Source organism: Taudactylus pleione, unplaced genomic scaffold, assembly GCF_031769625.1.
Source record: "Taudactylus pleione unplaced genomic scaffold, aTauple2 ptg000039l, whole genome shotgun sequence".
NCBI lineage: Eukaryota > Metazoa > Chordata > Amphibia > Anura > Myobatrachidae > Taudactylus > Taudactylus pleione.
Window position 1 is genome coordinate 463,911 of NW_028284441.1, and position 25,218 is coordinate 489,128.

The following is a 25,218-nucleotide window of genomic DNA, read 5'->3' on the forward strand; positions in this document are numbered from 1 at the left end:
CTACGAAACGTACGTCATCATCTGAATTTGAACGAGGCCAGCAGACGGAGCGGCCAGGCACCATTCTGAGATGCAGCATGGAGGTAGAGTCCCACTGCCGTAGCCGTCCGACCTGTGCCTCCCATATACCCACACAGATAACCGCATTGGGCAGCAGCACGTTTGCCGAGTGATCACTGAAACACAGCACAAGCTAAGTGTAGCTAATGGTGCATACACACGGTCAGATTTTCTTTCAGATTTGAACGATAACGACATTAAAAATCGTTCAATAGTTCATATCTGAAAGAAAAATTTTGACATGTGGGCCTGTAACGATGAACGATGCGCGTGCCCACATGTCAGATAACGATATCTGACATTGTCTGTGTTTGCAGTCAGATTCAGACGATTTCATTAATTTTAATATTGTCAAAAATCGTTTGTAGTTCATGAAATCGTTGGTAAAATCGTTCGTCATTTATCGTTCATAGTTCATTGTTCGTCATTCGTCTGACAGATCTGACCGGGTGTATGCATCATAAGACCAGTTTCACATTTGCCGGTTTTGGCCGGCCCGGGAAGAACCTGGCGGTAGCCGGCCAGCTCTTTTCAGGCACCGTGTGCCTTTCACAAGTAGCGGCTTTGAAACACTTTTTATTTGTTTTTTGTTTTTTTGAAAATCAATTGGGCATGCGCAGCAGCAGCCACTACTGCACAAGCCTGGCCGGCAGAAGCCAGTGTGTGTGAAAGGAAACATCATTTCCTTTACACCACTGGCGTGCAGAGACGGCACGGCAGCCGTCCTGCACAGTAGATATTTCCGGCTGTAACACGGCGACCGTGCCGTGCCATGTGAAAGAAACCAGCTGATTCCCTGCATTACTATATTTCACAGCCGACTAAAAACCGGCAAATGTGAAATAGCCCTAAAGCTGCATACACACGTAAAGATTTTCTGTCCAATCATCCAACTAGCTGATTGGCTGGAATGAAAATCTGGTAAGGGATGAAAGCAAATGACAATCAGCAATTTGCTCCCAAACGCTGGAAAATGGACAAAAACTGTTGTTTGAACAAATTGTTTAGATCAAACATTTAAGAAACTTGTCTGACCGACCATTTTCATCTGTTTTCTGGCATTTAGGAGCAAATTGCTGATCATCAGTTACTCCCATACCTTACCAGAGTTTAATTCCAACCAATCAACTAGTTGGATGGTTGGACAGAAAATCTTTACGTGTGTACCCAGCTTAAAGGGGCCTATCCATTTAACGACATGAAAGTCTGAATGTCCAGTGTTCAGACTTTCATGTCGCTGAGGTGCGGGCACGGCACTGAAAGACGTTCACTGAACGTCTTCAGTGCAGGAGCCCAACCTCCCTATTTATTAACATGCCGACCCTGACGACCGTCGTCAGGTTGACGGGCATGTTCGATATATAGTCGGGGTTGGCAAAGTCCCAGCGGACACGCGCATCGCGGGTCCTTGCCGGCTATCTGCTTGCAGACATTCTGCACGTTCCGACCAAACCCTCCTGGATTTGGTCGCATCGTGCAGAAAGTCGGCAAATGCATAGGCTCCTTAATTCTGTACTCTGCACCCTGAGCTTTATACTGTTACAGACTCCCTGTGCATATTTGAATCAATGTTGCAATCTGAGAGTCTTTTCTTGAGAGGCATTCTTTGGTGTTAGGAACTGGCTGTCATTTACTCATATCCCTGGGTTTATTAGAAATATACCTTTATATAAATCTGGGTGCTTGACAAGATATTTGATACATTGGTTGCCAAAGTAGTTATATGCGTTGATGTGACACAATATCTATTATCATCCTGACTAAAGATAAAAGACACTTTTTATGTGTATAATTGGTAGCCTCTTTTGATAATTATACAGGTCTGATTCAAGAAGCTGCATACATTAATATGATATAAATGTGTACCTGATTTCAGTCACTGCTTACAATTATACGGCATATGTACAGTATATACCTGTTTTTTCAGCTACCATACCTTGCTCAGCTAAGCATACTGTAATTGGAATTTAGGTAGGATTACCCATCAATTAAGCCGATTCAAGATTGTGTATATCTTACTACTGCCTGTCTGTGGTTGTATGTGTTTTATTATCAGGCTAATAAGGCAAATAATTGTTATAAAACTATTATCTAATTCGCACTCACAGATTGATTCTGAACAATTATGATGTCATATTAGGGCATTGATTTCACATAGGTGGTTTTCCCCTTGTGTTGCTTCCCTTTTTCTAAAGGGACAGTTATATGTTCTATGTTTATTGTGAGTCTCTGTATGTTTAAATCCTTATTTTAGATGAAATTGATTAAAAGTTAATTTTTGAAACTATTCATCTAACATAACAAGTAGTGCCCCCAACAAGGAGTCTTCTTTTTTTCTCTATTTTCTATTTTAAATTCAAATGCCCATCCAGCTGTGACTTCAGGGTGACATGTCGAGCGGTCAAATGGTAAGTGTTTATTCTTAACTGAATCGGCCAGCGGGATGGCCAGTCGGTTGTCAAGTCGACCAAGTGTGTACCCAGCTTAACTTTGGGAAAATTTTAAATCACAATATTCAAAAGGTTCCCAAACTCAGCCATTATAGCATACCTCCCAACTGTCCTGCTTCAGGCGGGACAATCCTGCTATTCAGGTACTGTCCCGCAGTCCCATCCGCGGGCCGCAGTGTCCCGCGGTGGGGGGAAGTTGGGAGAAATCAGTTTCATCGCTGCTCTGCATAGGAGGGTTTGGGGGCAGCCCAGCATCTCCGGGGATACTGGACTCGCCCCCGGAGTGATGCAATGGGAGAGTATAAGATCACGCCCCCTTTACAGGTAGGCCATGCCCCCTTTTCAGGCTTGCAAAAGCAGATGTCCCGGCCACTGGGCCACCAATGTTAGGAGGTATGATTATAGTACAGGTTTTAAGGATATCCATACTTGAATCCAGATGGTTAAATTAAATTGACTGGGGTACTAATTAAGTCACCTGTGCTCAAGCATGGATATATTTAAATCATGGACTGTAATGGTAGACTTGGAAACCTCAGAAATATGCAATAGTAGCAAAACTATGGCCCTCAAAGTGTGGGGTGGGAGCAACCGTCAGTTAAAGGACCCTGACATCATTTACTATCCACGTGGACATCTATTGGTATTAGTAACCTGTGGTGACCGAAACGAACCACCATGCCTGAAGAGTGGCGAGCGAAGCCAAATACTACATTTGGGCATGGAATCACACTTCCGTCCTCACTCGACGTCACATCCGGGTCCATTAGCCGAAGGGGATCTAGGCTCAACCGTGCAACTGTCACCAATATCCGCAGTGCACAATCAGCAGGTGGTAATGTCTAAATCCCCTTCAAGGAGAGGACCCTGACCTCATCAGTTACTGTCCAACGTCATTCCCTACCATCCAAGTGGGCATAGAGGGGGAATATAACCTGTGGGGACGATCTTTAAGATTGATTAACTTCACGTGTGTGTGTCATCCCTGACATTTCCCTGTAATATACAGTAAGGTCTTTAGATCCTGTATAAAAAAAACTGTTTCAAATATTAATTGAGCAAACACCTGATCTGACGGCTATGACTCAACCCTGATGGACTGAGAAGTGTATTGTGCAATGTTCCCCACGGTTGCTAATCTGAGACTACAACTCCCAGAACCGCTTTGGCAGGGGGGAGGTGTTTGACGTCACGGACAGCGCGACTTTGCTGGTGATGCGGACAGTGTGCGCCGGTGCTGGGAGCGCAGCATGGCTGCAGCAGGAGCGGAGAAGAAGCCGGTGCTGGAGATGGTATGGGAGGGAGAGATTGTTCCGTGTGTGCGGTGTAAGAGCCGCTTCATCCTCTGTATTGTGACCCAGAGATGTGCCCCCAGCCTCCCGTCACACGTACACACAGCCTGGTCCCCCTGCTCTTGTGCAATGAGTTTATGTATATCATTTATTATTATTATTATTTCATTATTTTGAAATGATATAAATGACCTTACTCAGTCCAGGTTATAGCAATTGAAGAACATTATCGTTGTAAAATGTAAAACTATAATATACTGCTGCTGACTATAATTTGGGGTGATTGGCCGGTGTTAGAATGAATTGGAAGGTGGAGCAAGTCTGGGTGTTATTCTGTAGTGTGCATCTCCAAACTTCATGATGAACCCTTTTGTCTGTCACTTGCGCCTCACCCTCCTTCCTTAAACTGTCTTAAAAGTGACTTTATTATCTTTTAAAAGATTAATTAACAGGGGTAGATTGTAATGAGGATGTGTAATAGGTTTATAAGGAACATTTTTCCTACAGTAGCACTTGTGTTTGAGAATGTTAGCAAACTTTAATTGTCAGACATCTAAGCCTATATTAAAACATCAGTAACAAAAGTAAATTAGTCGGTTTTCATAAAAACAAAAAGTAAAAATAAATAACCCGCAAACTGACATCTAAACTTTGTTGTCACACTCGTAACCTCATGACCTGCACACATTTGTATCCAAAAACATGATGGCAGTCAATGAATGTATGTAGGGGAATGTTGGTTGGGCTGTGGTATAAGAGAGAGACAGGAATTAGTTAAGGTGCGTACACACGTAACAATTTTTTGAGCGATTTAACTATAACAACTCTGTGATCGTTCAATTGTTAAAAAAATTGTTCAGTTTCTGAGTTATAACGATAATCGTTCAAGTACGCTCCCGTTTGTAGTTCATTTCAGACTGTCCAACATAACGATTTTCATTAAGGGAAGGAACATTTTGTAAAAATCGTTTATTACACTTCAAAAAATCGTTCACTTTTTCAAGGGAAAATCTGACAGATAAGCGTTGGTTACAAAATCGTTACATGTGTATGCACCTTAATGGAGCGTACACACGGTCAGATTTGTCAGACTTGTCAGATTTGTCAGATGAACGACTGAACGATTAAACGATTTGAAAGATTTGAACGATTTTACCAAAGTTTTGAACGATTTCAACGATTGAACGATTTTTGACTGCATTAAAATGAATGGAATCGTCCAAGTCTGACTGCAAACCCATCAGATGTTAGATATCGTTATCTGACAAACGGGAACGCGCATCGTTGATCGTCCGTCGTTCAGGCATGTCAGATATGAACGATTTCCCTTCAGATATGAACGACTGAACGATTTTTAAATCGTTATCGTTCATATCTGAAGGAAAAATCTGATCGTGTGTATGCACCATTAGACAATGTCTAGATAGACACCAAATGTTAGACAGTTAATAGCTAGACAAGGTTAAAAGTTCGACACAGACAAAAGTCAGACACACTAAAGTTAGACATGTAAAAAGTTCGACTGGTAAAAATGGTCGACAGGGTCAAAAGTTCGAAATGAAAATGGTCAACAATTAAAAATTTTTTATTTTAGCCCTAATCTTCACCCTAACCTTCCCTCCTGGTGCCTAACTCTAAAACGTCTGGGTAAGTGCCTAATCCTAAAAAAAAATTAAAAAAAAAAATGTGTCGATTATTTTCATGTCGACCTTTTGTACCTGTCGAACTTTTTACTATCTATAGTCCGGAACCCGTTTTAGATTGGGTACAGGATCCTGGCAGTCAGAATACTGACAGTGGCATCCCGTCAGTCAAAATCCCGACGCATGCTGGTAAGTACCCTAACCTTCACCCTTCTCCCCTGCATCCTAACCCTTCACCTAGTGCCAAACCCTAACCCCAAACATAATCCTGTAGGGATGTTAGCACTCGGGATTCTGGAGCTGGAATTCCAATTGCCAGCATCCCGACCGCCGGGATGCTGACTCCGTCTCGTTTATCAATCTGTGTGCATTAAGAACTGAAAGCCCAGTGTAACTAAATATTGATCAAATTCAGTAGTTGAATAATTTTTGGAACTCTCTCCCCCCCCAAAAAAAACAAAAAAACATAAAACCCTTTCTACTTTAAGGCTGTCCAATAATGTTGCAACTGATCCTACCATCGGAAACAAAAAAATATAACCTTTGTCAAATTAAGGATGACGTGCACTCCTTATTGTTGAAGCATGCAAACGTTATTGGTGCATGTACCAGACATCCTCATAGAGGGCAGGAGGAACAGTGACGCCTGAAGTATATACAATTAGACACGCTTGTTGTAACCTATGGTAATGTCATGCAAACTATTTAAACAATGGATATTAAACAATTGTAGTGCAGCTGTTTTTAAAATACTTTTTCAGCAATAAAAAAACAGTTGAACAGTGCCACCTAGTGGACAATTAGTTTTAGGCTTTGAAACCTGTTCTACCAAGCAGTTCTTGTTGAGAGCTCACATGCTTTGGGAAAATGGGTAAAACAGCTTGAAATAAAATGCAAGCTTTAGATATGTCTCAAATATATAACAAAATAATCATGCTTCATCGTTCAGTAATGTATGTGAGCTCAGGCTGTGTAGTAAAAACTAATATATTATTATTAAATGTAAACTTACACTGGCAGCGTATAGTAAACCTATTTACAATTGACATATGTTGTAACATTTTTCAACATGGTGTTAAGGCTTTTGAGCACAACGATGGGTATCAACAACATAAAGTATTCATTCTATTTTTATTTTTTTAAATTTAAGTTTTATTGGAGAGATGCAATAAAAAATACAAAGTAAGAAAAACATCTACAATATCACATGACAGTGTAGCTCCAAACAGTTTACATTAATGATAGGGACTGGAGCAGTGCTTGTCAAATCTAGGGGCCTATGTATTAATAATCGCGGCACCTGCAATTAGTAAGGATCCATATTGCAGGGGATAATTAAATTTTTAATGAAAATATACCGGCTATGTACAAAGTGAAACTTGCAGGGACAGCGCTTGCGGTTACCTCTGCCACTGTGAGTTGTATCCTTGGGATTTAGTAGGTCTTTCAAGTTTGTGAAAAACTTCTCCAGGGAAAGCTGACACTGCGCATTTCTGTGTAATCTCCTGCATTGTGCCATTAGTACATAGGAACAATGCATAAAATGATGCAGAAACTGCAGTTTCCACATAGTTTTATGAAAAAAAAATCCTTGATGTATAGGCTCCCCAGTCCTCTGAGCACGCTAAAGGCCCCAACACACGGAGTGATATAGCGGCCGATCTGACGGTTTTGAACGATATTGCTCCGTGTGTGGGCATGATATCGCATGTTTTCCAGGTCTCTACAGAATCGCATGTGAAATAATTAGTATCACCTATTTAACGTTTAATATTTGTCAGTAATGAATACACCTGTGTTCCAGTGAGATCTGGAATACATGCACTTGTTATCGTGTCCTGAGCACTGGTTTAGAGAAGCACTGGAATAGAGGGAGGAAGGGAAAAGGAGACCATAGTACATACATAGTAGCATATATGTGGTATACATTCCGTTTTTAATGATGCGCTTGTCATCCACCGATAAGTGTACAAGCCATGACTTAATGACTCTCAGACAAGGGAGAGCTCAGCATGAGGAATGCCAGAGACACTGATATTGTTGTAGAGTCAGTTGGTCAGGTTTAGCTACCTTGAAGCCGGGAATGTCTGAGGGTGGTACATTTTTTACATATAGTATGTATTATGTATGTGTATATATGGGTACCTCTAATACAGGATGCTGCTGTATAGGGGAACATTAAATTGAAGACTTTAAGAGCACCTGTATTTTTTCCAGCCATCATATTCTTTCCCAATTGACCTTGTCAGATAAAATGCCATCCCCATGACAATCAGCCACTATGGACATTTCAACCAAGGGCTTGAGCAAATATTTGTGTCGTTGTAATACATTAGGACACTAGTTTCTCTTGGTTGGATTAATGTTAACAAATAGTTTGAGGAGCGGTTATTACCAGATGCTGTTTAAAGTCTTATCGCCATTCCTATTATTTTTTTTTTTTAAAGGTCCAGGCTAATGGGACAGACGAGTCCTGTGTGACGTTTGTGCTGCATGAAGAAGATCACACGCTGGGAAATTCTCTGCGCTATATGGTCATGAAGAAGTGAGCTCCTGTTGTCCATATAAGAGTGTAAACTGATGAAAGTTGTATATGTCCTCCTCATACTCCCATGTTTCCTGTGTAAGGAGAAGTAGTATATACATATGCTCACATGCTATATTAACCTGGAGCTAAAAATGTAAAAAACGATCATAAACTGCATTGGTTGGTGATCAGATGACCTCCACCTTTTAAAAGGATTGTCCACTTTGGTAGATACCGAGAGCGCTTTGGTGGGGGATCAGGAGGTTTGGTTTTAACACTGGTTTCTTTCGCGATTGAGACCAGCATCAACTATGAAACCTCTTGTGTTCGGTATACGCTGGACACCTGGGATAGATTAAGAAGACATGTAGCTTCATTCAGGTCCCCTTTGATGCCACTTTGGCAACACCTACACTTCTCTTTGGTATGAATTCTCTCATTCTCAAACACTTGGATCCAAGTCGGCGGAGTTAGTAGTCTCTCACATATCTAGGGTGACTTTGCACCACGTACATTCTCTGTGATGGATATGGGGTCTTAGACAGTTTGCTGTTTGCATACATACAAATTAAAGCTCATCCAATTATTCGGCGGGACACCCAGGCTCAGACAGCTTACCTCTTTTGAGTGCCTTTGCACCTATGGCCCAGGAAGGAGGGGCACCATCTCTATAATTTGTTACCATGGTTTCTACTTCAGGGTCCATAGGGGTCCACAGGGTGACCTTGGGGTATAGCTGGATCCTGGATCCTCGGGCCCCACGGAGTTAAAGCTTTTAGCTGCTCCCAGGATGCACTTGGGTCCAACCTCCCCTATACCCCGCCCCCGAGCCACAGGCACCTCAGTTTAAGATGGTGCCCGGCCGGAGTCGGGTCACCCTGCGGGGGGGGTCTGCAGGAGCAGCCCCCTAAAGCTTTTTTAACTTAGTTAAATTTATTTATTTTTTGACTACAGTTTTTTCTTTTTCTCCAGAGCGGCAGCGATGGGCTGTCTGTACAGACGCCCACGCTGCCGCTCCTTCTCCCTGCTGGCGCCGCGACGCCAGCACTGAACTGGGGATCGCGGCGGGGGAAGCCAGAGTCTGTACTAGCCGGACTCTGGCTTCCCCCGGGACTGCTGCCGGAAGACGCCGGGGAGATCAGGTAAGCCGCGCACCGCTGATTAGCGGTGCGCGGTGCGCGGGTAATGCCTTTCATATGCAGTCCCATGCCCCCGGTCTAGGGGACAGACCGGGGGCGCTAGCGGTGGCGGCGGGCCCCCCCTCCATCGGAGGCATACCCCGCCAGACCACTAGACCACCAGGGTAATTAAGCGGCAAGTGGGATGCTGCAACCTTGGGGGTTAAATATGCTAGCCAGGGGAGGAAGCCTTCCCTGTCAGCGGCTCCTCCCCTCAGCTCAGCGCGCCTTTCAGCTCGGAGTCTAGCGTCGCTGAGCTGCAGCTACTCGGGCCACTCCTCCTCTGAGGTCTCCAGCAGCCATTTTCTTACTGGCAGCGTGGATACTCTCAGGGAGCACGCGGACCGGTCCCCCTGTGTACCTCTCCCCCGACAAGGACAGTGTACACAGCGCTATAGCCCTCCCAGACACTGAATCTGGGAGGTTGATTGTAGTGGAAAGGTGCAGTGAGTATATCTTCCTGCATGGTATGTGACTTTTGCTAGTGCTGCCTGTCTGTGCTAATTTCTACTTACTGTCAGCCTGTACCTATCCCTTTCCTTCTCCTACAAGCCCTACAGGTGTGCGGGGGAAGGGTGTTTCTACTGACCTCACCTATATAGATCACGTATTTGTGAGGTCCGTCACATACAGTTGTGTGCTACACGGAGCCATATTGTGGGCTGTTGTTCAGCACACTGGTGAGTGCGCACGTTTTCTTCCTAAGTCATGTCTGAGGAGGAGATTGAGCACTCCGGGGCTCCAGCATTGTTCTCCTGCAGGCGCTGTTCTGCAGGAGTGGATAGGGAGGATTTGTCACAGGACGGCCTGTGCGGACGGTGCCAGGCGGTCCCTGGTACGTCTAAACCTCCCATTTCGCAGGAGCCACCATGGGCGATGTTTTCCCAGGTGCTGGTGTCCATCGCGGACCGTCTGTCGGTCCCGACTGCCGCCCCTACTAGGGCGTTGCCCCAGCCTGCCATCCCCCATTCCCCGGGTGTCCCACAATTATTGCAGACTCCCCCGGGGTCTCAGCCTGTTGGTCCCTATGCGGGGTTGCCAATGTATATTCAGTCCACCCCTGTGGCACAGCCGGCTGTGGTGCCGTTTCAGGCTCCTGTGACAGCTCCTCCACCCTGGGTGGATGCGCTTTCCCACACTGTCCAAGATTTGGCGGCAGCATCTTCGGCTTTTCAGTCGATGTTGCGCAGTGACGTGCCCTCCAGGGCGTCTAAATGCTCAGTCATGGCACAGGCTGCGCATCTTTCGGATTCTGAGGGGTTCTCGGATGATGGTGAAGTACAGGATGACTCAGCCTCAGATGCCTCAGTCCAGGAGGTAGACACTAAGTCTTCCATCAATGTGCGAGCTCTGGTTAAGGCGGTGCGGGCTATTCTTCTGATTGAGGATGAGGCACCCGCTCCCAAGTCAAGGTATCCTAGTTTTAAAAAAGCTAAGGTTACTTCTACAGTGTTCCCCTTGTCTGATCAGTTGACTGATCACATGGCGGTGGCCTGGCAGACGCCCAGTAAGCGTTTCCTGCCACAGAAACGCTTGGCGTCCAATTATCCATTCCCGGAAGCGCATTGTAAGAAATGGGAAACTCCGCCTGCAGTCGATTCCCATGTAACACGCCTCATCAGGAGTGCTACTTTGCCATTGCCGTCTATATCCTAGCTGAAGGATCCTACGGACAGGAAGGTGGAGACTTGTCTAAAGTCTATTTATTCTCTCTCAGGGGCTGTAGCCCGGCCGTCCATGGCCATCTCCTGGGTGGCCAAGGCCATTGAGGGGTGGGCCAACGCCTTGGAGGACACGTTTACGGATGAATCTCCGGACGTCCAGAGGGCGTTGTTAGGACAGATGAGAGATGCCGCCTCCTACATTGGAGAAGCATCTTTGGATGCTAGCCTGTTGACCTCTAGGGTTTCGGCGGCAGCAGTGTCTGCTCGTAGATCCTTGTGGTTGCGGTCTTGGAGAGCAGACGCGGATTCAAAGAAAGGCTTGGAGGCCTTACCTTTTAATGGGGAATTACTATTTGGTCCGGACCTGGACAAAATAGTAGATACCCTGGCAAAATCCAAGTCAGCCTTCCTCCCTTCAGCTACTACACCTGCTAAGGTCCGGAGCTCGGCGTTTCGTTCCTTTCGGGTTCAGGGCAAGGCAAAGGGTCAGTCCTTCCCGAGGCAGTCCGCACCCAAGACCGCCTCAAAGCCAAAGAAGCAAGCCTGGAGTGCTAGGCGCCCTTCTTCCAAGCCAGAAGATAAGCCTTCTGCGTGATGGGACGGGACCCCAGAGTGGGAGGCCGACTTCTTCAATTCGCCCAGTGCTGGCACAATACCACCACGGATGCCTGGGTGCGAGAAGTGGTCTCCCAGGGGTACGCCCTGTCTTTTCGGCACAGGCCGCCTTGCCAGTTTTTTTGCACAAGTCCTTCTCAGGACAAAACCAACGCCTTGCAGGTTCAGGAAGCCATAGAGGCCTTGCTGACGGCGGGGGTCATTATACCCGTACCACAGTCTCAACGTGGGATGGGGTATTACTCTACGCTGTTTCTGGTGCAGAAACCCAATGGCTCTCATCGCCCCATCCTCAATTTGAAGTCCCTGAACAGGTTTCTCAGGGTTCCCAAATTCAGGATGGAAACTTTGCGTTCCATCATACTGGCGATGGAACCGGGGGATTATATGGTCTCCCTGGATATCCAGGACGCCTACCTCCATGTGCCTATAGCAACATCGCACCAACGGTTTCTGCGGTTTGCTATTCTCCACAACCACTACCAATTCAGGGCTCTACCCTTTGGTCTCTCCACGGCACCAAGGGTATTTACCAAGGTGATGGCAGTCATGGCGGCTCACCTTCGGAGCCAGGGGATACGGTTGCTACCGTATCTAGACGACCTCCTCTTGCTGGCAAGCTCCCCGGAGGTACTGATCCAGCATCTCCACCTGACGGTCGCTTGTCTACAGGCGCACGGCTGGTTGATCAACTGGAAGAAATCCTCCCTCATCCCATCACAATGGATGGTTCATTTGGGGGCCCTGCTGGACTCTCGTCAGCAACGGATTTTTCTGACTCCAGAGAAGGTCTCCTCCTTACAGCTGCGGATTCACAGTTGTCTGAGCAGTGGCAGAGTGTCGGTGCACTCAGCGATGAGAGTTTTGGGGTTCATGGTGTCGGCATTCGACATGGTGGAGTTTGCCCAGTTCCATTCCAGGCCCCTGCAGGGGCTGATTCTTTCAGAATGGAACGGATTGCCACACAGGATCCGCTCTCAGATGCTGGTGTTGTCCTCGGAGGTGCGTCTGTCCCTAGCCTGGTGGCTGCAGACGGCGCATCTCCTGGAGGGGCGCCCCTTTTGGATCCCGGAATGGGTTCTGCTCACGACAGATGCCAGTCTCCGGGGTTGGGGGGCGGTGACAGGCTCCTTGTCACTTCAGGGTCGTTGGTCGGCGGAGGAAGCGATTCTTCCCATCAACATCCTGGAACTGCGGGCAGTATACAGAGCCCTGCAGTCGTCCGGCACCGCTCTTCACGGAAGGGCCGTTCAGGTGCAGTCAGACAACGCCACCACGGTGGCGTACATCAATCACCAGGGAGGGACTCGCAGTCGAGCTGCGATGTCGGAGGTGTCCCGCGTCCTGGCTTGGGCGGAGCGCTATCTTCCAGCTCTCTCGGCAGTTTTCATCCCAGGAGTCCTCAATTGGGAGGCAGACTTCCTCAGCCGTTACGATGTGCATCCCGGGGAATGGTCGCTTCATCCAGAGGTATTCCAACTACTCGTGGACAAGTGGGGGCTGCCAGAGCTGGACCTGATGGCGTCCCGTTACAATCACAAGCTGCCTGTGTACGGGTCAAGGACAAGGGACGCAGGCGCAAGTCTGATAGACGCGCTGTCGGTGAAATGGCTGTTTCAACTGGCTTACTTGTTCCCTCCGATATCTCTGCTGCCTCGGGTCCTGCGCAAGTTCAAACAGGACGGAGGCACACTGATCCTGGTGGCCCCAGCGTGGCCCAGAAGGCCGTGGTACTCCGATCTGCGGAGCCTGTCCATCGACGCTCCGTACCTCCTACCTCAACGGCGGGACCTGTTGTCTCAGGGGCCCTGTCTTCACCCGGATCTGGGTCGACTATCTTTGACGGCGTGGCTCTTGAGACAGCCGTCCTGAGGTCTCGGGGCTTTTCTAGCTCCGTTATTACCACCATGCTGAGGGCGCGCAAGCCTGCTTCCGCGAGGATCTATCACAGAGTGTGGCACACTTACTTTCAGTGGTGCGAGGCCAGAAACTATGATCCCCAGGTGTTCCGAGTTTCGCGTATTCTGGCTTTCCTTCAGTCCGGTTTGGACTTAGGATTACGTCTTTCTTCACTGAAGGTACACGTGTCTGGTCTGTCGGTGTGGTTCCAGCGCAGGATCGCTGCTATGCCGGACGTACACACCTTTTTCCAGGGTGTTTTGAGAATCCAGCCTCCCTTTGTGAAACCTGTGGCCCCGTGGGATTTGGCGGTGGTTCTTAGGGCCTTACAGGGTCCTCCTTTTGAGCCCTTGGAGTCAGTGGAGCTCAAGTGGCTAACTTTTAAAACTGTTTTCCTCTTGGCAATTGCTTCTGCCAGGAGGGTTTCAGATTTGGGGGCGCTTTCTTGTCGTCCCCCTTTTCTGATTTTTCATCAGGACAGAGCGGTGCTTCGCACTCGTCCTGATTTCCTGCCTAAGGTGGTTTCCAGGTTCCACATTAATCAGGAAATTGTTGTACCAGCCTTTCAGTCACCTGATCTTTCGGCTGGGGAGACTTCCTTAGACGTTGTAAGGGCACTCCAGGTTTATGTGGACCGGACTAGTTCTGTGAGGAAGTCGGATTCTTTGTTTATCCTTTTTGGTTTTCACAAGAGGGGTTGGCCTGCCAACAAACAGACTCTAGCCCGTTGGCTTCGTTCTGTTATTATTGAGGCTTATATGCAGGAGGGTTTACCTGTTCCAGCCTCTGTTAAGGCTCATTCCACTCGGTCCGTGGGCCCTTCTTGGGCTGCTAGCCGTGGCGCCTCTGCTGTTCAGCTCTGTAAGGCGGCCACCTGGTCTTCCATTCAGACCTTTTTGAGGTTCTATGCGTTTGACACCTTTGCCTCTCAGGATGCATCCTTTGGGCGCCGGGTTCTCCTATCAGCACAGGAGCGTCCCCGCCCTTAGTTGGACTGCTTTGGGACATCCCCAAGGTCACCCTGTGGACCCCTATGGACCCTGAAGTAGAAAACAAGAGATATGGTAAGAACTTACCTTTGTTATCTCTGTTTCTACGAAGTCCATAGGGTCCACAGGGCACCCGCCCTGACGCACCTGGCTTCATATGGGCTCTGTGACTGGTCACCGGTTTTCCGTCTCCCATTTCTGTGAGTATGGTTCTTGTGTGTTCCAGTCTTCCTTCTCTCTGTTTCGTCTCCTCCTCCGGCCTGGGCTGCTTACCAACTGAGGTGCCTGTGGCTCGGGGGCGGGGTATAGGGGAGGTTGGACCCAAGTGCATCCTGGGAGCAGCTAAAAGCTTTAACTCCGTGGTGCCCGAGGATCCAGGATCCAGCTATACCCCAAGGTCACCCTGTGGACCCTATGGACTTCGTAGAAACAGAGATAACAAAGGTAAGTTCTTACCATATCTCTTGTTTTCCCCATTATCTGCAGACTTCTAAATCTCTGAACTTACAGTACGTGGTTGATGATCTAGGGCTGTGCCTGGATCAGGAGGAGTGGACGCTTATTCAACGTATTGCCAATGCTTCTATTAACCTGACTATTAAGGAAGGTGCTTAAAAGACATATTCCCGTTGGTATTTGGTCCCTGAATCTACACTCCATTTACCCACTGACAACTGATCACGTTTGGAGGCAATGTGGCCAAAACGGGTACCATTATCATGTCTGCTGGGATCGTCTGATTATCTCTTTTTGGGGGTGATTTTGAAACCTTATGAGTAGTATTGTGGGTGTGCCAATTCTGAAGGACCCTCTTACAGTGTTGCCCGGTTACCAAGTCTTTTGATAGATTAGTCAGACACACGTGTAATGCAGAAGATGAGGGGTAAACTCTTTGGCTGCAGGTTCACTAGTAGTGTTCAAATATTAGTCCCATAGGATATTCATGTGAGAGGTGCTTGGTTGGTAGGACTTTGTGTCCAAAATGGACAACAGACTGCTCCTGCAAAGGGTTCATTTCCAAACAATTAATATTTAATTGATATAACATAGCTGCCCACTTCATCAGATAAATGAAATTTACTGATATTGTGGGGTGAAAGGAATCTGCATTTTGGTTTAAAATTCTCAGGATTCATTCCAATCAACCAACCAATATAATTCATTTTGGTTATATTGTTCAGAGACATCCACCCTGTCTAGAAGCCCACCCATCAGGAACCCCAGCACGTAAATGAGGGGATACTTTCTAGAATTGGTGTGCACTACAGTTTTCTGGGTCTATGCAGTATATGTTTTGGCTCATCTCTAGATAATTTGGCAGCCCTTCCAAAAATTCAGAACTCACAAGACCAGTGTAAACTTCCAATCTCCCTTTTTAGAAAGCAATCTTGTTATATTTTAGACGAGGTTGAGCCTATTTTCCCCATTTGGTTTGGTGCCTAAGCCAGTCTTTGCAGCTGCTTTGCTGACAAGTCCTTTCAGTTTGGCAGAATAATTTCTGAAGAGGCTACAAAATTGCACTGCTAGGGTGGAGTTGTTACAGCTTGCCTCCCATATACTTGTATCCGTCATCTTACATGGAAGTCGCTACCCATTTAGATGCTAGATCCTCAGCCATTTAGGTGGTGGCACACAGTAATCACATCTTGGTCAGCAGACCGTACTTTCCAAAAGTCTATGCTGCATATTTAAGGTAACGCTCTTGTCTGGCTGGAATTAGAGGAGATAATGAAGAATGTTTCGGGTGATAAGTTATTTCTACTTCAGGGTCCATAGGGTATCCAAAGGATACCTTGGGGTATAGGTGTGACGTCAGTCATCGGGCACCATAGAGTTAAGCTTTCAGCCTCCCAGGATGCACTAGGGTCCCCCTCCTATACCCCGCCCCCGAGCCAAGGCACCTCAGTTTAGTTTGGTGCCCGGCCGGAGTCGGGTGCACCTGTTGTAGTGGGGGCTAGAAGAACCCCTGAAGCTTTTTCTTCATTCAGCTGTGGCTGCACATCTGGATGAACAGCATGGACAGTCAGTCCTGACGTCCATGCTGTCTTCCCTACACCCCCGCCGGTACCAGAACGCCAGTACCGATCCGGGGATGCTGGTGTGCATCTGGCGTCACAGCTAGCGGTGACCTCAGATGTTCCGGACCATGGCTGGATTCAAGGGGGACAGCAGGTAAGCAGCGGGGTCCCGCGGTGGGTCCCCGCTGACACATGGTCCAGAGTCCCCAGGCAGGGGGCTCCCTGGGGACTGGCTGAAGCGTGGATCCAGGTATTGAACCTGCGCTTCCACTACCCCCTGGGACAGCGGACCGCAGCAGAGCGGTAGTGCTGCGGCGTCCCGGGGGTTAAATGCATGCCAGGGGAGCGCGCCTTCCCTGTCTCACAGCCGGCGCCTCCCCCGCTGCACACAGCCCTCTCTGCACACTGCCGACTGGTCCTGTAGCAGCGCTCCTCCCCCAGGCCAGCCTCCTCTCTGATCCTCGGCGGCCATCTTTCCAACGCATGGTGAACACTGCTGGAAGCGCTGGACGGAAGCATCGTGGTCTGGGTCCCCCCGCATACCTCTCCTCCGATTTGGGTCAGGTCTGTGTATGCTGCGCTGTGTCCTACCAGGCCCTGTGTCTGCGTAGTTGAGTGATCAGCGCTGTTAGTGGAGGAATTGATTTTTCTTTGCATTGTATGTGACTGTGCTAGCGCTGCTGCCTGTAACTTTTCTTCTAACTGTCAGCTTTATTACTGTCCCTGTCCTTTCTGCTAAGCCCTTGCGGTGCGGTGTTGCAGGGTGGTCTCTCACCTATTTAATATATAATTGGTGAGAGGGGTCACATACTTGGTGCCATCATGTCTGAAAGTGATTTTCCTCTCCGACTACAGTGTGCTACATGTAAAGTACCGTTAGCGGAGGGGGAGGGTAGCGCGGAGGGCCTCTGCCGGCAGTGTTTGTCTATGGCGCGGCCTATTACGGTTACAGCACCGGTACAGGAGCCGCCCTGGGCTTGTTTCGCTCAGGCGCTTACAACCTTAGTGGGCCAGTTTGCTCCGCAGCCCGCCTTTCCGCCGATGGGTTTGTCCCAGCAGTCAGTGGTGTCACCCATGCAGGGTTTCCCAAGACAATTGGTGGTACCCCACAGTCTCCCTATTTCCCCGCTCCCGGTTTCTCAGGAGCCGGCGTGGGTTAACTCCCTGACGAGTTCTGTACAGCACTTGTCGGACGTGTTGCAAGGGGAGCCTGTGATGCGGCCACATAAACGGCCGGTGGCGTCTCCGTCGGCTCCTTATGAGGATGACGAGGGGACGTCTGATGATGGGGAGATTCTGGATCCTTACGATCAGGAACCTCTCCATACTAAGGACGCTGACGCTAAGTCCAGGGTATATATTCCTGGACTTATTTGGGCAGTCCGCACAGCCTTGGTGATTGAGGACGAAGTTCCCCCAGCAGCTAAATCCAAGTATGCCTTTTTTAAAGATGTGAAGGGCGATGCCACAGTCTTTCCTCTTTCGGGTCAGTTAGTGGACCATTTAGAGGAGGCGTGGAAACAGCCTGGCAAAAGATACCAGCCGCAGAGGCGCCTGGCAGTGGCTTATCCGTTTGCGGATAATTATTTTGCAAAGTGGGAATCCCCTCCACAGGTGGATTCTCACGTGACCCGTCTTGTCCGTAGTGCCACATTGCCGATGCCATCCATGTCCTCCCTTAAGGATGCTACGGACCGCAAGGTGGAGATCTGCCTGAAGTCCGCTTATTCCCTTGCGGGGGGGGCAGCACGGCCGGCTATGGCCATTTGCTGGGTTGCCAGAGCGATGGAGCGCTGGGCGGATTCATTAGAGGCGTCTTTTGATTCCGACTGTCCTGCCGAACAGGCGGAGTTGATTGGTAATCTCCGTGATTCGGCCACTTATATCAACGAGGCGGCCTTAGACATTAGTACTCTGGTGTCTAGAATTTCCTCAGCAGCGGTGGCTGCTCGTCGCACCTTGTGGCTGCGATCCTGGAAGGCGGACGCAGTTAGGGTTTGGAGGCATTGCCATTTACCGGAGAAGTTCTCTTCGGTCCGGATCTGGACAGGATTGTGGCCACGCAGGCGGCAGCCAAATCGGCTTGTCTCCCGTCGGCCGCTGCTCCTTCTGGTTCTGGACCATCATCCTTTCGGTCTTATAGGGCCCAGGGCAGGCCCAAACCACAGTCTTTTCCTCGACAGGCTGGCCCTAAGAAATCGGCCAAGCCCTGGAAGCAGGCATGGAGTACCAGACGTCCAGCCCCCAAGCCATATGACAAGCCTGCGGCCTGACGGTCCGGGCCTCCCTTTGGGGGATCCCAAAGTGGGAGGCCGCCTGCTGCAGTTCGTCCAGTGTTGGTAGGCCACTACGACAGACACTTGGGTTCTCGAGGTGGTCTCCCACGGGTACGCCCTCTCTTTCCGGCACAGACCCCCGGCTCGATTCTTCACCACGGATCTACCATCAGACCGGAACAAGGCTACGGAGCTGCGGAAGGTATTGCACACTATGCTCCAGGCTGGAGTTATAGTGCCTGTTCCATTCTCCCAGAGGGGCCAGGGTTTCTATTCAAATCTTTTTTTGGTACAGAAACCCAATGGGTCGTATCGTCTGATTCTCAACCTCAAAGCTCTCAACAAGTCTTTGCGGGTACCGAAGTTTCGGATGGAGACCCTACGGTCCATCATTCTGGCGCTGGAACCTGGGACTACATGGTGTCATTGGACATACAGGACGCTTACCTGCATGTCCCTATTCTTTTGCGCCATCAACAGTTCCTCAGGTTTGCAATCCGCAGCGACCACTTCCAGTTTCGGGCGTTACCTTTTGGCCTGGCGACAGCACCATGTGTGTTCACCAAGGTGATGGCGGTCATGGCGGCTTCTCTGCGGCTGCAGGGAGTCCGCATGTTGCCGTACTTGGACGACCTTTTATTGGTGGCAGGATCTCCAGAGCTCCTTCTACGCCAATTGGACCTGACCATTGCACTACTGCAACGGCACGGCTGGCTAATCAACTGGCAGAAGTCCACTCTAATCCCGTCTCGGCGGATTCTGCACCTCGGAGCCTTATTGTACTCGGAACAGCAAAGGATCTTCGTGACGGGGGAAAAGATCTCTGCTTTACAGTCGAGGGTGCGCAGTTGTCTGCACAGCCGCCGGGTGTCTCTACACTCGGCGATGAGGTTTCTGGGCTCCATGGTGTCGGTGTTCGACATGGTGGAATATGCCCAGTTTCACTCCAGACCTCTGCAGCACCTGATCCTGTCCAAGTGGAACGGGCTGCCTCAGTCTCTAAAGTCCCAGATGATAGTGCTCACCCCGGAGGTTCGCCTGTCCCTTGCCTGGTGGTTACAGACGACCCATTTCAGCAAGGGACGTCCGTTCTGGGTTCCAAATTGGGTCCTGTTGACAACGGACGCCAGTCTTCGGGGCTGGGGAGCAGTTTCGGGTCCACACTTGTTCCAGGGCAGGTGGACGCCGACAGAAGCGGAGCTTCCAATCAATATCTTGGAACTCCGGGCGGTCTTCAATGCTCTCCAGCAGGCACATCGGGTTCTCCAGGGTCGTCCGGTACAGGTCCAGTCGGACAACGCTACCACCGTGGCCTACATAAACAGGCAAGGAGGAACCCGAAGTCAGGCGGCTCTCGTGGAGGTCTCTCGGATCCTGGTATGGGCGGAGCGCAATCTTCCGGCCATATCAGCGGTCTTCATCCCGGGAGTGCTAAATTGGGAGGCGGACTTTCTAAGTCGCCAGGACGTTCATCCGGGGGAATGGTCCCTGCACCCGGACGTTTTTCAACTGCTGGTGGACAGATGGGGTCTTCCAGAGATCGACCTCATGGTGTCCCGGCACAACAAGTTGCCGATGTACGGGTCTCGCACAAGAGACGAAGGGGCGTCTCTGGTGGATGCTCTGTCCGTCCGGTGGACGTTTCGGTTCGCATACCTGTTCCCTTCGGTCTCCCTTCTTCCACGGGTAATCCGGAAATTCAAACAGGAAGGAGGGACGCTCCTGTTGATAGCTCCCGCGTGGCCCAGACAGCACTGGTTCTCAGACCTTCAGGGTCTGTCCGTGGACAGTCCTCTGCGGTTGCCGCTACGACCGGACCTTGTCTTCACCCGGACCTGACTCTGCTGTCTTTGACGGCGTGGCTGTTGAGACAGCCATGCTGAGGTCCAGGGGGTTTTCCAGCTCTGTGGTGCATACCATGTTACGAGCTCGGAAGCCGTCTTGCGCGAGGATATACCATCGCGTGTGGTATACATTCTTCCAGTGGTGTCGACCGAGAGGTTATGCACCGCGGGAATTTCGTCTGTCTCGGATACTCGCCTTCCTACAAGCGGGACTAGATCATGGGCTTCGCCTTGCTTCTTTGAAGGTACAGGTTTCGGCCCTGTCTGTCTGGTTTCACCGTAGGATTGCTACAATCCCGGATGTGCGCACCTTTATGCAAGGTGTTCTCCGCATTCAGCCGCCCTTTGTTCCACCTGTGGCGCCTTGGGATTTGGCTGTGGTCCTGAGGGCTCTCCAAGGACCGCCGTTTGAACCACTGGGCTCAGTGGATCTTAAATGGCTAACAGCTAAGACTGTTTTCCTTCTGGCTATTGCTTCGGCCAGACGTGTTTCTGATTTAGGGGCTCTTTCTTGTAAACCCCCTTTCTTGGTTTTTCATGGGAACAGGGCAGTGCTCCGCACTCGGCCCGAGTTTCTTCCCAAAGTTGTTTCCCAGTTTCATGTTAACGAGGAAATCGTTGTTCCGGCCTTTAACTCACCTGGTCTTTCAGTGGGTGAGGCCTCTTTGGATGTCGTGCGGGCCTTAAGGACTTATGTTGACCGCACTTCTTCGTTTAGGAAGTCGGACGCCTTGTTTGCCCTCTATGGCTTCCGTAAAAAGAGTTGGCCTGCTTCAAAGCAAACTTTGGCGGCCTGGATCCGTATGGCTATTTCTGAAGCTTATCTTCATGAAGGCATGCCGGTTCCTCCTTCTGTGAAGGCTCATTCCACTAGGTCTGTGGGTCCTTCGTGGGCAGCTCGACGTGGTGCCTCTGCAGTCCAGATCTGCAAGGCTGCTACGTGGTCCTCTGTCCATACCTTCGTGAGGTATTACAGGTTTGACACCTTCGCCTCTCAGGATGCTTCCTTCGGGCGGCGGATTCTCCTTTCTGCACAGGAGCGTCCCCACCCTTAAAGGATACTGCTTTGGGACATCCCCAAGGTATCCTGTGGATACCCTATGGACCCTGAAGTAGAAAATATGAGATATGGTAAGAACTTACCCTTGTTATCTCTATTTCTACGAAGTCCATAGGGTTCCACAGGACTCCCGCCCTGTCGCACCTGTGCTGCGGATGGGCTTTGCTCTGGTCACCGGTTTTTCCGTCTCCCTCTGGTGAGAATGTGATTCTTGTGTGTGTCCAGATCTTTTTTTTCTCTCTCTTCCTTCTCCTCCTCCGGCCTATGGCTTGGTAACTGAGGTGCCTTGGCTCGGGGGCGGGGTATAGGAGGGGGACCCTAGTGCATCCTGGGAGGCTGAAAGCTTAACTCTATGGTGCCCGATGACTGACGTCACACCTATACCCCAAGGTATCCTGTGGAACCCTATGGACTTCGTAGAAATAGAGATTACAAGGGTAAGTTCTTACCATATCTCATATTTTACCCATAGTAAATGCAAACAAATTTATTCTCCAACAGCTCATTATGCTGCCTGGGTTGGGTAATTATGGAGTTAATTCTTGAAGCCCCAAAACTTCCTCTAGAAGGTCTATTCTGTGAGAGTGGTACCGCCTTCCCTCTGCACTGATGGTACACTTGGCCAGGACAGCCAGTCCTACTTGAGATGCACGTTGTGGGACATTAGTGGGGCCAGTTTTGCAGAGCAAATTCCGGGATTCCTTAATATGTTTGCAGCCAGCTTAGACTGTATCTGTCATGCAGTTTTATAAAATCATTTAATATTACAGACTGAGTAAAGGCCTATTTGCAATATGTTATTAATAAACCTGACATTTTTGAGAAACGTCAGCAATTAAACTGTTCCCCTCTCCTAGGGCAGTATTTAAATAAGCTGTTGGTGTCGGTAGATGTTTTTGTGATATTAAACTAATGCACTGACACTTGTCAGCTTATGTGTTTCACTGGAGCCCAGTGAGCGTTCTCCCACCAATAAATCAAATGTTCACAACTACCCATAAGATGGTAATTTTGTACAAACCTGTAAAACTGTGTTGATTTCTATACATAAATACTATGAGGCTTTTTTTTTTTTTTTATAGATATTCATGTTTCATAATATACAATATTTGACTTCTGATTTCTATATCTGTTCCTGATTTTAGCCCGGAAATAGAGTTCTGTGGATACAGTATAACTCATCCGTCCGAGAGCAAAATCAATTTCCGCATCCAAACGCGAAGTATGTACCTGATGGTCTCAGTTCATCACTTATTCTCTGTATTCGTATAACATGCACCACTCTTCCCCCTCAAGCTGGGTACACACTGTAAAGATCTGCCAAGGTTAATGTAACCCAGCAGTGTCAAATTCACTGCCCTCCAGCTGCAGTGGAACTACACATACCAGCATGCACTGCTACAGTTTTGCTTTTAGGGCATGCTAAAACTTTGGCAAGGCATGCTGGGATACGTAGTCTCACAACAGCTGGAGAGCCGCGAGTTTGACACCCCTGATGTAACCAAACCGTGTTGTGCGTTTCATCGTCCCAGCTGATGGAATGATGCGACCACACAATTCATCAATCTATAAATTGTGTGTGCACCCTACACAGTGGTCACGGGTACCGTGATTACACAACAAATCCTGTAGCATGTACCCAGCTTTAGTCTTTAATTTATCATCATTTAGTCAAGCTGTTTGTCAATTTGGGGTTGAAGGGGGTAGTGAAAAAATCCCATAATTACTATTAGCAGCTTGTGTTGTATATTTTTTTTATTATTATTACTTTGAATGTGTATATTGTTCAGAAATAAAATTGAAAAATCCTTAATGGGCAGTATAACTATAGATTTATAAAAGGACAAATATGGGGCATAACAAGTGTTGCTATTTCGTGAGGTGTGCAGATTGTGCTACTACGGCTATTACTCCTATGTAACCATATGTTTCTCCAGAAAACGGTTACACCCGTAGTGCTGCCATATTTCTGCACATTGTGAGCTGGTAGCAGCAGCGGCTCTTCTTGTCTGATCACTGTAACCTGTATTTCCTTTCATGTTCTTCCAGACGGGCTGCCAGCGATTGAGCCGTTCAGGAAAGGCCTCACTGAAGTCATTGATGTCTGCCAGCACGTGCTCAACACGTTTGAGGTGTGATAATCCGGCTGAGTAGCAATAGTCAAACTTCTTGATTGATATTTACAGCTCTGCAGCGATTACTCAAATACGATTCTGCATATATCAGTGAAGATACAAAGTCGCTTTCAGACTTGTACCCCAGTGTATGGATTACATTTAATATATGCCATTTTGTACATCCATAATACTCACCTGGTCTCTTTAGACCTTCATAAAAAAAGGATTGTCTGGTCAGCTGTGTAAGTATAAGGTTGACAAAACAGTCCTATGTATAATTCTATAAGCAAATGTATGACTTCAGAGGACGCTATGGGGTATATTAAAATCCGTCACTGTACAACTGTTCTGACCGCAGGATTTAAAATGGCAATCATACCCTCCTTGTATTTAATATTATTGCTCTTTGAAACCCCATGGACTGAACAACCAAAAAGCTTAGTAATTATAACCCCATATATTTCATTTTTTTTATCGTGCTATTATATATGCTTTTCAGTTTTATGCATTTGGGGGAGTTTTTTTGCACTCCTCTTTGGTGGGCTGTAGGAAGAGAGTTGAAGGGTCTTTTCTCTACTACCCCTTATTTTGTCCAGTTCCTTTTTTTAGGGGTAACGGAAGACTCCAGACTGCATTAATCTTTGGAAAAGAGGGATTCCTACAGGCCCTTGCTTTACTGGCCACTTGCACTTATATAATATTATTTTTATAATAATATTTTTTTTGGCATGGGCATGCACACTAGTTGGTTTGGATTTGATTTAAACGCAGCTAATAAGCCAAAGAACCACGAAAGAGGAAATATATAGGTGTAGGACAAGAATGAGTGGTCACAGCTAAAATGCTGCATAACTGAAAGGTCTAATAAACGCCTTGCTCCCTTTTCCATACTTTTTGTTAGTCTAAACTTTGTTGGGGGGTGGCACTGTGGCTAGCGTTACTGCTATACAGTGCTAGGGTCATGGGTTCATTTCTCACCATTGCACTACCTTTGTGGACTTCGTTCTCCCGTGTTTGAGTGGGTTTCTTCCAGGTCTCCGGTTTCCTCCACAGTCCAAAGACAAAATGATCTATTGTGTATCAGTGCGTTAGTGCATCTAGATTGTAATACGGCAATGACTGGTTAATAACTAATGCCAAGTCCTCTTTGTGATGTTTCTATGTGGTCATTCAGTGATTGGGATAAATGACCACATCACAAGGAGCCCAGAATTTGACTGGGACAAAAAATTCTGTGGGTGAGGGCTCCCACAGAGGTAATTGGCTGAAAATGACATTGTAGTTTTGTGATTTTAAGTTTTATCCAGATAATGTTACTCTTCATTTCCACTTTTACTTAGAATAGGGCTGTAAGCATCAACCTTATTGTGGCTTTGGTAAATGGAGCCTAACACTGAGCATAGGAAGGCTGCCTTGATGAAAGTGTATTTGGAGAATTTTGTTCTTACGTTGTGTTTTTGCCTTACAGACCAGTATGAAACGGTATGATGACCAGAAGGAAACTCCAATGGAATGACTCCAATTTCTTCTGATTTTGTGTATGTTTCCTAATGTATTCTGTATTATAAAATATTATTTTTTAATAA

At 48.1% G+C, this 25,218-nt stretch overlaps 1 protein-coding gene across 1 annotated transcript; it reads left to right on the forward strand.

Annotated features, from left to right (window-relative positions):
- The first annotated feature begins 3,659 nt into the window (after positions 1 to 3,659).
- On the forward strand, positions 3,660 to 25,218 carry LOC148538553 (DNA-directed RNA polymerases I and III subunit RPAC2-like). Its single transcript, XM_088452576.1, has 5 exons — positions 3,660 to 3,802; positions 7,893 to 7,990; positions 22,661 to 22,737; positions 23,565 to 23,647; positions 25,101 to 25,218. The coding sequence occupies exons 1-5, from the start codon at positions 3,761 to 3,763 to the stop codon at positions 25,146 to 25,148; spliced, it is 348 nt and encodes a 115-aa protein (XP_088308702.1). The 5' UTR covers positions 3,660 to 3,760; the 3' UTR covers positions 25,149 to 25,218.